The 14,982-nt window shown below is 40.3% G+C and overlaps 1 protein-coding gene across 1 annotated transcript in view; it reads left to right on the top strand.

Annotated features, from left to right (window-relative positions):
* Positions 1 to 14,982, top strand: part of LOC115135169 (V-type proton ATPase subunit B, brain isoform) — a 46,303-nt gene that overhangs the window by 7,460 nt on the left and 23,861 nt on the right. The window contains exons 2-6 of the mRNA XM_029669552.2: positions 10,842 to 10,897; positions 11,424 to 11,522; positions 11,601 to 11,694; positions 12,282 to 12,359; positions 13,623 to 13,762. Coding sequence (XP_029525412.1) covers positions 10,842 to 10,897; positions 11,424 to 11,522; positions 11,601 to 11,694; positions 12,282 to 12,359; positions 13,623 to 13,762 — 467 coding nt within the window. The remainder of the gene's footprint in view (positions 1 to 10,841; positions 10,898 to 11,423; positions 11,523 to 11,600; positions 11,695 to 12,281; positions 12,360 to 13,622; positions 13,763 to 14,982) is intronic.

Below are 14,982 nucleotides of genomic sequence, written 5' to 3' on the forward strand. Positions count from 1 at the left end.
AGCTTGGTGTTTTTCACATTTCTTTACATGCCTTCCTTAGACTGTAGTGAGCCTTATGGAGAAGTGAGAGGCCAGTTTATTTTCCATGTCAAGTCTCCTCTGTTGCTCCATTTGATCACTTCCTCCATGATCAGAATAGTGATTTCCCCTTTTCAGATACTGTATGTCGTAAGTGGCTACCCTTTTAAATTACCCAGTGAATTTGTTAGAATTGAAAGTACTATAATCTACTTAGCAAATATTCAGTGCATTTCATGACTGAAATTGAATTGAATTCAACCTTCCTTTGCTCCTGCCGACAATGAGGGACCCAAACTGAGCCATCTCTAGACAGGTTAGGCTACCAAGAGAATGGTGAAATGCTTCTCGCCCCTGCAAATGGCTCTAAACTGTTGCTGTGGCATCCTTCTTGTTTCAATCTGTTATAACTGCACCACCTTTGCAGATGGGCTCTGGGGTTAACCAGCTGCCTCTCTGTATAGGTGTCCCCCGTCAGTATGCTCCCCACCAGCAAAACTACCCCACAGATTAGTGTTCCCACCCTGCTAGCCAATTCTCCCCTGGTCCGAGTCTGATTACATGCTTCCCAATCAATGCAGTCAGGTGGGGAGTCCTTTTTCCATATTGGGACAATCTACCTGCAAGGTTAAAAGCATGCCCATTTGATGGGGTTGTCATCACTATGAGGAGCATTGTGAGAAGAGCTGTATGTTAGAAACAGTTGTGAGTAGGAGGCACTGGCAAATTGGATAGCATCCCCATTTATTTTGTCAATACCCCTGTAAATAACTTATCAATGTAACCTATTCATACTAATTGATACCTGTCTTTTAATCATGTGTATGCTTACCTTTATGATCACTGTCAACAGACATGCATTTCTTTCCCCCTCTATACATATGACATTCTATTTGGTTTTAAATTTGGCTTCTCAGAAATGTGACACTTTAAATTAAAAAAAAATATATATGTATGTGTGTGTGTGTGTGAGAGTTTCTGCCATTTCAACAAATTATTTACAAAGTCTAACATACCAATGCCTGTACGCAGGCTTTTATAGCCTTAACAGTGTTTTCAGGAAGCAGGCTGATTAGGCTATTCAATTCCATATTCATCAAAAATCATTCGGCTGTCCTTGTGCCATAGAATATACACTATCATTCAGAAGTTTGTGGTCACTTAGAAATGTCCTTGTTTTTGAAAGAAAAGCAAAGAAAATTGTCCATTTAAAATAACATCAAATTGATCAGAAATACAGTGTAGACATTGTTAACGTTGTAAATGACTATTGTAGCTGGAAACGGCAGATTTTTAATGGAATATCTACATAGGCGTACAGAGGCCCAACCATCATTCCAGTGTTCCAATGGCACATTGTGTTAGCTAAACCCTTTTGGATTTCTAATTGATCATTAGAAAACCCGTTAGCAATTATGTTAGCATAGCTGAAAACTGTTTTGATTAAAGAAGCAATAGAACGGGTATTCTTTAGACTAGTATCTGGAGCATCAGCATTTGTGGGTTCGATTACAGGCTCAAAATGTCCAGAAACAAATAACTTTCTTCTGAAACTTGTCAGTCTATTCTTGTTCTGAGACATGAAGGCTATTCCATGCGAGAAATTGCCAAGAAACTGCAGATCTTGTGCAATTCTGTGTAGTACTCCCTTCACAGAACAGCGCAAACTGTCCCTAACCAGAATAGAAAGAGGAGTGGGAGGCCCTGGTGCACAAGTGAGCAAGAGGACAAGTACATTAGTGTCTAGTTTGAGAAACCGACACCTCACAAGTCCTCAAATGGCAACTTCATTAAATATTACCCGCAAAACACCGGTCTCAACGTCAACAGTGAAGAGGCGACTCCGGGATGCTGGTCTTCTAGGCAGAGTTCCTCTGTCCAGTGTCTGTTATTTTGCCCATCTTAATCTTTTCTTTTTATTGGCCAGTCTGCGATGGATTTTTCTTTGCAACTCTGCCTAGAAGGCAGGAATATGGAATATCCTTCATTTCTCAGAACAAGAATAGACGGAGTTTCAGAAGAAAGTTATGTTTATGGCCATTTTGAGCCAAATGCTGGTGATCCAGATACTCAACTAGTCTATAGAAGGACTGTTTTATTGCTTCTTTAATCCGGACTGCAGTTTTCAGCTGTGCTAACATAATTGCAAAAGGGTTTTCTAATGATCAATTAGAAAACCCTTTTGGATTAGATAACACAACGTGCCATTGGAGCACTGGAGTGATGGTTGCTGATAATGGGCCTCTGTACGCTTATGTAGGTATTCCATTAAAAATCAGCTGTTTCCAGCTACAATAGTCATTTACAACATGTTAACAATGTCTACACTGTATTTCTGATCAATTTGATGTTATTTTAATGGACAAAAAATTAGCTTTTCTTTCAACAAGGACATTTCTAAGAGACCCAACTTTTGAACGGTAGTGTTTTTTTAATAAATTGGTTTCCATTTGTGATCTCTCTTACACTGGTTTTTAGAAGCAATTGAGATTTTTTCTGAATGTTGCTTTAATTCAGTTTGGCATTGCCAGTCTTATTTTTTTTTGCGCTGTGGTAGAAATAGGCTTATTTTCTACCACCAGCCTGAAGGTTTGAATTGTTAAACAATTAGGCCAACATCTTGTCAAAATGGCACCATTAAAAACAGTTGGCCTAATGAGGATAGTTAAGGTATTTTGACATCGGTATGTTAATGCACGTCTACTAATCTTTGGAACTGTCATATTTGAACACCGCCATCATGATCCTTGTATGACTTATTCACCCCTACTATCCAGAGAACCAGCAGTATTCTGTTCTACCTGATAACTAATTTTATCCATCTGGTGCCCCAGGTTTAAAGTAGCTGTTTCCAGATTTCTATGAAATATGATCTATAATGAATTACTATCGTTTTCCTTCTGAATGTATTTTTATCAAGTACAGTTGTGTACATATACCTTAGCTAAACACAGTTATACTCAGTTTTTCACAATTCCTGACATTTAATCCTAAAAAAAAATCCCTGTTTTAGGTCAGTTAGGATCACCACTTTATTTTAAGAATTTGAAATGTCAGAATAATAGTAGAGTGATTTATTTCAGCTTTTATTTCTTTCATCACATTCCCAGTGGGTCAGAAGTTTACATACACTCAATTTGTATTTGGTAGCATTGCCTTTTAAATGGTTTAACTTGGGTCAAAGGTTTCGGGTAAACTTCCACAAGCTTCCCACAGTAAGTTGGGTGAATTTTGTCCCATTCCTTCTGACAGAGCTGGTGTAACTGAGTCAGGTTTGTAGACCTCCTTGTTCGCACACGCTTTTTCAGTTCTGACCACACATTTTCTATGGGATTGAGGTCAGGGCTTTGTGATGGTTTTCCTTAAGCCATTTTGCCACAACTTTGGAAGTATGCTTGGGGTCATTGTCCTTTTGGAAGACCCATTTGCGACCAAGCTTTAACGGATGTCTTGATGTTGCTTCAATATATCCACATAATTTTCCATCCTCATGATGCCATCTATTATGTGAAGTGCACCAGTCCCTCCTGCAGCAAAGCACCCCCACAACATGATGCTGCCACCCCTGTGCTTCACGGTTGGGATGATGTTCTTCGGCTTACAAGCCTCCCCCTTTTTCCTCCAAACATAACGATGGTCATTATGGCCAAACAGTTCTATTTTTGTTTCATCAGACCAGAGGACATTTCTCCAAAAAGTACAATCTTTGTCCCCATGTGCAGTTGCAAACCGTAGTCTGGCCTTTTTATGGCAGTTTTGAAGCAGTGGCTTCTTCCTTGCTGAGCAGCCTTTCAGGTTATGTCTATAGGACTAATTTTTACTGTGGATATAGATACTTTTGCACCTGTTTCCTCCAGCATCTTCACAAGGTCCTTTGCTGTTGTTCTGGGATTGATTTGCACGTTTCACACGAAAGTACGTTCCTCTCTAGGAGACAGACCGTGTCTCCTTCCTGGGCGGTATGACTGCTGCGTGGTCCCATGGTGTTTATACTTGCGTACTTTTGTTTGTACAGATGAATGTGGTACTTTCAGGCGTTTTGAAACTGCTCCCAAGGATGAACCAGACTTGTTTTCTGAGGTCTTTGCTGATTTATTTATTTTCCCATAATGTTATGCAATAATACACTGAGTTTGAAGGTAGGCCTTGAAATAAATCCAAAGGTACACCTCCAAATGATGCCAATTAGCCTATCAGAAGCTTCTAAAGCAATGACATCATTTTCTGGAATTTTCCAAGCTGTTTAAAGGCACAGTCAACTTAGTGCATGTAAACTTCTGACCCACTGGAATTGTGATGCAGTGAATTATAAGTGAAATAATCTGTCTGTAAACAATTGTTGGAAAAATGACTTGTGTCATGCACAAAGTAGATGTCCTAACCGACTTGCCAAAACTATTGTTTGTTAACAAGAAATTTGTGGAGTGGTTGAAAACGAGTTTTAGTGACTCCAACCTAAGTGTATCTAAACTTCCGACTTCAACTGTTAAAAATCAGATATTCTGTATTTTTTGAATGGTGTGGGTGTACCCAACAACAAAATGGTGTGGGCATAGCTGTCAATAAAAAAATATTAATGACAAGTAAATAGTTGGTTTGCTAGCTCAACCAATGAAACATCCTGGCCAAAAACATAACGTCATCCTCTGAGGAAACGGCAAGGATTATTGAAATGGTCTGTTTTGAGATGGGGTTTTGAAGTTGTTTTTTTTGTATGTTTAAAAAAAGATGCTTTGGCCACATGCAAGTATAGAACGAGTCAATAACATTATTTGGATATGAGTTAGCAGATTATAAGCTTTTAAAAGTGAGATTTTCACTCGACAGTTACTTGAGCAATAAGGCATGAGAACTCGGTGGATAACTCTGGGCTGTTCTTAGGCCCAAGGTAGGAGTTACCACACGATAATCCCGGGGTCGAGGGCCTTTATGGCTTTTATAAAATGGTTGCCAACGTGTATAAAAAAAGAAAAAAAAGAATACCATTTAAAAAATTTTTTTTTTTTTAAATTCCACCAGATGTAGTCTAGGCAAAAACCAATTATTTCTGAAGTTGCAAACCAAACAGGCTGGTCTTTAATTCTATTTTCAAGTTTTGACTCAGTCGGTTATTCTATTCATTCCACGTTGCTATGCTAAACAAATCATTGTCATGTAACTAGCTAGCAGAGGTTCAATGATGACTAGAGAAAACTTCAATAAATCATTACTTTATAAATTATGTCTAAATGGTCAATGAGCTGATTGTCGACTAAATAATATAGTTCTGGAGGATAGCTAGGCTAACATTACTTCACCTTTGTCAGCCAACTAAACCTAACACACTCGCATCAAGCAGCTGACAAAACAGCAAATTGTGCTTTTTAGTTTGTTTTACCAATTCTTTGCATTAAGGAACATCCCTACCCTAAACCTTTTACCCAGGGCTTGCATTAATGCAGAAATATGCAAAAAAGAAAAGAGAACGCATAAACGCACATCTAAAATGCTTCTTATTGTAATTTCTGCTAGCCTCAGACTAATTTTGTGCTTGAGTTGCACTTCTCCTCCACTCGGATCAGAATTCACAAATGGTATTTCTATCAGCAGACAGCGCTCTGACTGATGTGTAGCTACTTTTCTCTGGTTATATGCATGATTAACTTCATGCAAAACATTAGGAAATGTATCTGGCTACATTCTTTCTATGAAAAACATTACAAATATGATCGCCATAGTTTTTGTAAATAAGACCTTGCTTTTTAATTGTAAGCACGAATGTATGTGTGTGTGTATGTATATAATTATTTAAGGGGACTATAGATACATGCCCATGATCACTCTATTGAAGCAAAAAAACAAGACTGACTTTCAATATACATTCAGGTGAAAGGGTTTAAACTGCAGATTTCTGAACTGTAATGCAACCCTTGCCTTACCTACCATTACCTAACCCTTACTCAGCCCTAACACTAATCGTTTTACTTTTCAACTTCAATGGGGTGACGTCAGAGTTGGGACATCCCATGGAACCAGTTTAGACTTAATTTTTTGGGGTGGAGTGGGTTTGTTGGCTAGTTGGATGTTTTAGTATGTGGAGGTTCCCTGGTTTCAGGCTTGGGCCAATTAGCATTCCCATCTCCTGGCAGCCTGTGAGAAGCCCCCTGTCCATGCTTGTGGTCGGGTAGAATGTGTGATTGTGAGCCGCACATCACTGTTACCACTGCTTTGTACCATTTATTCAGCATTCAAATGATGATGCACCCCATCTCCATCCCAGCACCCCCCAGATCCCCCCTCTTTCAGCAGGGAAATTGAATTGTGTTGGAATGCTCTGTGCCTCTTTTCTCTGGTACTTGAATGGGCCCTTTAGTATTTCACACCAAGGTGTTCTTCAGGGTGCGAGGTCAGGCTACCAAAACAGCTTCTAGTGGCGGATTAGGACCAATTAACATCTTTGTACACAAAGGGCTCTGGCAGCTGAACAGGCCGGAGGGTGACCCACACTGCCGTTGCATGCCAAGCCAGGGGACCGCTGCACTTGAGCTCAAGTAGCAAAAGAGAGGTGGAGAAAGTTTTTCAAACCTAATGGGAAATGTTGCTACTTCACACCATATGAATGTATAGCCCATTGATTAATCGTTATCTTGTGTAATAAGTGGTCTACTATATATTTTTTTTGTAGTGTGCAACTGTCCCAGAGGATGCCTTTGGAATTGTTTTTCATTATTATAAGTTCTGGTGGGCCTTGTCTAAACCATAATTGCAACAATGCGTTTTATTTGTTTTGTTAGAAGGACTTTTTGGGGGGTATTTTAGGAGGGCACCAGCCACCAGATGCTGCAAGAATAATTTTCTTTCTTACAATAAATGTGTAGATGAAGTCTCTGCAAATAGGCCCATCTTGAAATTGCCCTTACGTTCCCATTTGTTTTCATATATTTTCCATTAGAGCTTTGTGGACTTGTGAAAAGATTTGAAGAGGTTCATGTACAATTATACAGCTGCAATTTTCTTGCATCATAATTATAACCCTTCAGTAAATAGCCATATGAATCTCCTTTTTAGACATATGGACAATTTGTAGGGTAAGTGTAGCTATTAACTCCATAATGGGTCTAAACACGACCAGCCAATGTACATTCTGCAATTTGTCTGAGGGGGAAAAAGGGGTGAAAAAAATGTACTGAAGGGGATATCCAAGATTTGTTTGAGGCGAAAGCATAATCCTGTCAGTCATGAGGTTAATCTTTTATTTGGTGCAGCCATGATTGGAAAGACTGAGCTTGTGGGCCAATAGAAGTGACATTTTTGCTGGCCTGCACTACACACATTGTTGGGATATTTGCAGTGCTTCTGCATATTTCTGCATTCATATTATTGTATTTTTAGTTTTGGGAACCATTTTGAGTGGAAACTAGAGGGCTTTAGGCTATGAAAAAGAGTCCTCAGAGAGGAAGTTGAATTTTGCCAGATTTTAGATGCGAGGTCAAAAGGTTTAAGTACAAGGTTTTTCATTTGAGGATATGCCTAAATCATGATTATCGCCACCGCATGCTTATATTTAATTCATATAGGCCTACTTGCAGATTTAGCAGTGACACGTTATGAAATAGAGAACCAGGATTCATAGCTAATTAGGGGATCATTTCATTAAGTGTTGAGGCAATCGTGGGCTAGCACTGTGTTAATTAATGCTAGATGACTCATTAGCCTACATCCAAGGCCGGTGCCATAGGGTAGAGGGAGGCAAAACAGGGAATCAATCAGTGACTTTGTAATTGCCTTTTTATGGGTAGGCTCTGTCTCTAGCTATCTGGTTCAGATGAGGTGCTGCAGAATTGTGTTGTGGATTTTAGAATCTTAAATAGTCTATTTTCGACTTTATTCCTAGTGCAGGGGGTTGATAATCAGAGCAGAGGCAGTTTATTTGGAGAATGAAGGGCAACTAACACCCCTCTGTTGTGGTGGTTCTTTTTATCACACTTGAGCGCACCATCTGTCTCTCACACTCTTTCTCGCCCCCCTCTCTCTTACGCTGGGTAATAGGGGTTGAAATGCAGGTGTGTGTGTGTGTGCGTGCGTGCGTGCGTGTGTGTGTGTGAGAAATGGCTATAGCGCATTGACAGGCTATTTGTTGGCCGCTGCCTAATTAGTGGCATAGTGGATGCACCCCGCCAGGCTTTAGTGCTCAGTGTTAGAACCAGTCTGCTCTAATTTCCTTGTAGCTTTGATATTGGCCAAGAGATTGACGGTCCACACAAAAAAAGAAACGAGGGCATGATGGAAGACCTGGTGGAAACAATGCGCCCCCCCCCCCCATACGGCCTTCTTCTCCTCGCCTTCACATGCTACAGATGTGCGAGGAGAAGCAGGCGGAGGCGAACGTTTTTACATACACTGATAAATTGGCTCCAATGTCAGCAGAGCTAATGTTTTCCCAAAGAAAGTAAGAGGACAAAGTTTGGACCACATTCATGCTCTTCTGTTTGTCTCTACTTGGGCCTTTTAATGACAGCCTCCAGGCCTGCCTCCACCTATTCATCCACCTGTATATTTCCCATGACACTGACAGCTTGGGCTCCTCAATACAAAATGTTGTTGTTTATAATCAATCCTCAAGGTGTTTTTCAAATATCTATTCGATAATATATCCACCAGGACAATTGTTTTTTCAGTAGGACCGATTGGAATAATGGCTACCTCTGTATTTTACGCAAGAATCACTCTGGCAGCCATCAGGTGACCAGTTGCGCAATGTAGCCACTTACGGGTATTCTTCAACATAAATGCGTAAAACTACGTCACAATGCTGTAGACACCTTGGGGAATACGGAGAAAAAGTAATCTGGTTGATGGCCCATTCACTGCTCAATAGGGACGCTTTGGAATGCAGAGCTTTCAAAATATGAGTCACTTCCGGGTTGGATTTTTCTCAGGCTTTCTCCTGCAATATCAGTTCTGTTATACTCACAGACAATATTTTTACATTTTTGGAAACTTTAGAGTGTTTTCTATCCTAAGTGGTCAATTATATGCATATTCTAGCATCTTGTCCTGACAAAATATCCTGTTTACTACGGGAACGTTATTTTTCCAAAAATGAAAATACTGCCCCCTAGTCACAAATGGCTAAAACATGCTTGATCGCCTAGTTTGCCTTGTTTTGTGATAATTTTGATGGGGTGTGCGTTTTGGTGTTTTGGAAGCAGGAAATGGGCCCATGCACCCATGCTGTAGTAGGAAGTCGGTTTGGGAGGGCTTTGTGCACTGTGGTTGTGTAGAGCTCCTGGCCCTTAGGGGCCACATCCCTCCCTGAGGCGGTTAGTGTTCTAATATGTGTATTTATTGGGGTTTAGGGTGCTGAATCCTTGATCTACCTAAAGCTGATTTTAAATTTTATATATTTTTTTAAAGTAATTAATAATTAGGCTAATTGCACAGACAAAAGATGGTTGGAGCCAAAAATCCTAACAAGTTTGCAAAAGTGGAGACACTGGGGTGAATGTGAGTACAGGGAATGAATTAATGAATGGATTGTGCTACGTTGTAATTATACGAAATTCACTAATTCCCATAACAATCACCTTTGCATGTCTGTCCTATTGTTTAAGAAATTGTAGACTTTGGTCTAAGTAAATACAATTTTACCCTTATGTTCAACGTGCCTATATTTCATGTATTTTCCTTTCCATTTGCCTGGCCTTGACATTTGGCCATGAAATGCATGAAAGCCATTTAAACCCCTTTACGAAAGGTCACTTTGTAATTACTAACATGGGTATCCTTAAAAAACACTAGCCTACTTATTACCATATGATTGTTGGCTTTCATGCAAAAAAAGCCATGCCCCTTTCTTAACCTCCGTCACTATTGCTTTTAACATTTTGGTTCAAAGGTGTCGCATCTCTTGTATAACATTAAGCCCACTCTTGGGTCTGGTGGACATGTTTTCCCCCCCTATACTGAAGGTCATAGTTTTGATCTACTTGCAAGCAAAACAATTTTGCCTATATAGCTAGGTTTCCATCCAATTAGAGACAGATTTTCATGTGACTATTCGAAATCTGAATTAAGAAAATATTACATTTTCCCACCAGTGGTGTGTTTCCACAAAACTGATTTGTTGCGGTTAAAAATCAGTGCGTGATAACAGCGCACACACAATGTACTTTTTCGCTAAGTTTTCTTGTACCAAATCAAAGTTCAATGCATTTCCACTGCATTTTCAACTCTACCTGATTTAGTTTTGTCACAAACAGTTGCGTTAAATAGTAAATGTACCTACTCTGGCATGTGCTCTGGCCATCAGCTTGCAGATGCTGTGCTGGAAGGCTAGTCTACATGAGATTATTATGCATAAGAGTGAGAATATTTGTCAAACGACAGTCAAGCATCGGCCATGTCACCAGAATAAGACCTTGACATTTATTTGATCGGTGCATCAAGCTCATCACTGTCCACTTTCACGCTGTGAAGTGCATTATAATTTATTTAATCTGTAGCCTAATAAACTGCATGATTTCCCCAGTGGGTGGACCACACACCATATCATCGTGACTTCAAGTTTACTTCCATGTGATGGTTATTATATCTATATTTGCGAATAAAGGAGTTTCAACTGACATTTCTCGCATAATCAAATTTTAGACACAAAGATCCCACCATGTCAAACAAAAATGATCTGTCTGCATATAAAGTTGTACCGAAACTTCCTGTTTCCATCACAGCTGTCGTGATTTTTTAAAAATATCTCCATACGGTACGACTTGACTTGCATAAAAACTGTGGATTAAAACGTGGTTCGCGATGCAAAACAAATGGACTGTTCTTCTCTATTTCAGCTTATTCTACTGTGTCTGGAGTGAATGGGCCCCTGGTGATTCTGGATAATGTGAAGGTGACTGAGGAAGTAACATTACTTCTCTATTAATCTCTAGTGGACAGACGCACGTAACATACCTGGTAATGTCTGTCAACAGGCTGTGGCATGTGACTGATAATGAGGAACTGTGTTCCGGTATGCAGATTAGTCCAAATGATCAGTGACGAACAATCACGATATCTCAATGCTCACATCATTTGAATTTCGGAAGGATAGAGAAAACATTTGGCCCATAGACTTGCCTGAAACTTGCAGAGAGTTTCCGTTAAAGGGGGGGGGGGGGAAGACTTCGCAAATTGCGTTTATCTTCCCTTTAACGTCGCCACCCCCCCCAGAACTTAATCGAGCATCTGATGCAATTATGCCAGATTTTTGGGGTGGGTTTCCGAGATTACTGCTCTATAATAATTTGTGTTCTGGCTTGTGTATTGGTATTCTTATTCTCTGCAGGGATAGCCTTTGATGGCTGTGTATGTTTCCTGTTTTGAAAGAACGTAAGAAACATGTTTGTTAAATTATGTTTTTCCATCTTATGTGGCAGTTTCCCAGGTATGCTGAGATTGTACATCTGACTTTACCTGATGGCACCAGGAGGAGTGGCCAGGTGCTGGAGGTGATTGGCACCAAGGCTGTCGTACAGGTGAGCCCCACCCCGCACACACAAACGCGCGTACCCACCACAAACAACTGAACGTTCCTGTTTTAATGTCATTTTCAGGTGTTTGAGGGGACATCTGGTATTGATGCCAAGAAGACTGCCTGTGAGTTCACCGGTGACATCCTGCGCACACCTGTGTCTGAGGACATGCTGGGTAAGATGAGCCCTCCAACAAGCTGAGTGGCATCCCGTGGGTGCTAGGCAGGAGAAAGCATGAAATCCACTACTGATTAAGACTTAATTAGGCTGCTCTATGTCTGTTTTCATCAATCTGTATAACTGTTTCCTCCTCCCCCTTTCTCACACAAAGAAGAACATACCCTGTAAGCTTTACTCTCTTAGTGTGCTTAATACAATTGTTCTGCTCCATTTTTACCTCCCCTCTGTTAATTCCTCAATTTGAGTCCTGCATTGAGTCTTCCCCACACGTGACTTAGGGGAACAAAAACATTGAAGAAAATCTAAGGCTTGTATGACCTTTTGTAAATATCAAACCACATCATTGGGACTCAAGGTCGGGTGTATTTGAATAGTAGAGCGAACCATTTGTTGCTAGAGTATTCTGAGTAATGGGCCTAAAATGAATGAAAATGTTAGATACAGTATCTCTACTATTGGCTGACACCTGAAATAACTACTCATATTTATTAAGGAATTAAAGGCAGAGAGAATTATGTTGATGGCAGTCCATGTACTATGAAATGAAACCAATAGAGAATGTCTTATGCTTTTTCATTTCAGGACGTGTTTTCAATGGCTCAGGCAAGCCCATTGACCGTGGCCCCACTGTGCTGGCTGAAGACTACCTGGATATCATGGGTAGGACGGAGCTATAGTTCACTTCATTCACCAAGTGAAACATATTCCTTGATAACATTGTCTGTGGTGAAATTAAATTGACCCTGACATGATTTAAAAAAAAAAAATAGAACCATGGTACCATGGCGATAATCATAATATACTGAGCTCACAACGGATAAGCTTCCATCTCTACTCTGCTAGTGGACCTAGATGAAGCTATATTTTAGCTTGTATAGTGTGATTTCAGTCTTTAGTTGTATCGCACTGCCACAAGGCCAAACTCTGTCTCTTATATTGACTGTTGATCCCATCCCGAGTCCCTTTTCACGTGTAGGGTGCCATCGTGTAGGCATCGCATCCCAATGAATAGATGACCTGAAGACTGTCATGAGTCTGCCATCTTAAAGGCAACAATGTGTTTGACCCTGACTTCCGTTCTGACCTTTTTGTTCCATCTTCCGACCATGTATTGATGTGAAACCTTTTGGGGATTTCCTACATCTCCCACACGTGTACTTCTTTCATTTGATTTTCTAAACCCTAGTTTACTTGTGTGCAACTACACATAGTTTAAATAGCTGAATTGAAACTATTATGAGGCCAACTCTACCATGTTATATCTATTACAGTGCCCTCCACTAGTATTGGCACCCGTGGTTGGATCTTCCAGCAGGACAATGAGCCAAAGCAAACCTCAAAATCAACACAAAAATGGTTCACTGACCACAGAATCAAGGTTTTGCCATGGCCATCCCAGTCCTTTGACCTAAACCCCGTAGAAAACCTGGGATGAGTTGAAGAGGAGAGCACATATTCTTGGGTCTTTCCGATAGTGATGGATGACTATGGGAACTTGGCCTGTGTGTCATCTCATATTTATACCCCAGTGAAACAGGAAGTCATGGCTTACCACTTAAGTGTTCCTAATCACTCAGGTGAACTTAAATGTAAAATGGGAATGGGAATATACTGCAGTTAGATTTTAGATTTCTTGGGTTTGCCAATAGTTGTGGCACACGTTTTAGAGAAAAATATTTTTACATGTATTTATTTAAATCATTTTACTTCAATTAAATGTTCGATTTTTGTGAATATTTTGAGTGAAAGACCAGGAAGATAAACAGTAAAGGCATTTTTCACAGCCCGTTTTGCGCACAATTATCAAGGGTGCCAATATTAATGGAGGGCACTGTATATTACTTCTACCTGGCCAATACCTGGGATGGAAGTGGCTTACCCTCTGGTTTGTGTTTCTGAACCTCTGCTTGTGACCTGTCCCAGGCCAACCCATCAACCCTCAGTGCCGTATCTACCCTGAGGAGATGATCCAGACTGGTATTTCTGCCATCGATGGGATGAACAGCATTGCTCGAGGTCAGAAGATCCCCATCTTTTCTGCCGCTGGCCTCCCCCACAACGAGGTACGATGGAGACGCTATCTCTGACAAGGCAATGTGATCTGTAACATGAGGCAGTTTATTCTGTTGGACGCCTCAGCAATTTGCATTATCGCAGCCAGGGGATTCTAATTTAGTGTCATCCGTTTTGGTTTGTAGTAATCTATTCTTCTGTGCTTTATTTTTTTCTGTCAAACACCCCGTGTGGAGTGTGCCCGCACTTAAGTGTGCAAGTGAATGCATTGCATGTATGTGTGCGCGCGTGTTTAAATTATTAGTGCTAATGGGCTGAGAAGATTTTATTGTTTTGGCCCTGTGGTGCAGAAACGGCGAAGTGGGTCAGGAGGACATCTCAAAAATCCACTTTGACATTTTACTGCCTGTGGAGGGCATTTTCTTATTTCACACAGAGCCTTGCCTCACCCTGTCTCCATCTCCACACATAGGACTCCAGAATGTCAAACACATTTAATAATTTTACTTCCTACATATTGGACTACTTGGAGTCAATTGAGAGCATAGGTCTTGTGTCCTTTGTGGCTCAGCTGGTAGAGCATGGTGCTTGCAGTGCCAAGAGGTGTAGGTTTGATTCCTGCTTAGGCCAGTCATACATAAAAATGTATGCACTGCTTAATGGCATGCATGTCGTTTTCTCACAATCATGTGCCTGTCACATTTGATAGTCTGTGTATCAGACACACTGTTAACTAGGTGCTTGTTCTCCATTTAATTTTAGGCTTATATTATTAACAGCTTATTTAGGCAATGGTATGAACACATTAAACCTGAAGGTGGCATAATACCATATTCTAAGGCACTACTTAAAAATATTTTGAATATGTCAGATTTAGTTTTAAGTTGATGTTATCGTGTCATGAAAGCGTGACTCAGAGCCATGCCTCTGTCAGTGTGTTAGTTATCGGCACATGGCAGCCATCTGGACTTCCTAATCTGTCTAAAAATACCCCCCCCCCCCCAGAGTTCTTCTGGTGCCTTGAAGTATTTAATTCGGATATGAACAAATGAGAGTTGAAACGATTTGCTTATCTGATTTATTGGAATGGTTATCTTATTGTGGTGACAGTTAGCCTACTTTGAGTGAACACAAATTAATAGGACATTTAGCAACTCATAGAGGACAGTGGAAGTTGATAAATGCTTATTTATTGTTAAAACTAATGTATTTTAGCCTTCATCAGGGTTTTACCTTTTGACTGAACCCAAAAAGAGAGGAAGGAAAAAGA

Source organism: Oncorhynchus nerka, linkage group LG10 (genome assembly GCF_034236695.1).
Source record: "Oncorhynchus nerka isolate Pitt River linkage group LG10, Oner_Uvic_2.0, whole genome shotgun sequence".
Taxonomy (NCBI): Eukaryota; Metazoa; Chordata; class Actinopteri; order Salmoniformes; family Salmonidae; genus Oncorhynchus; species Oncorhynchus nerka.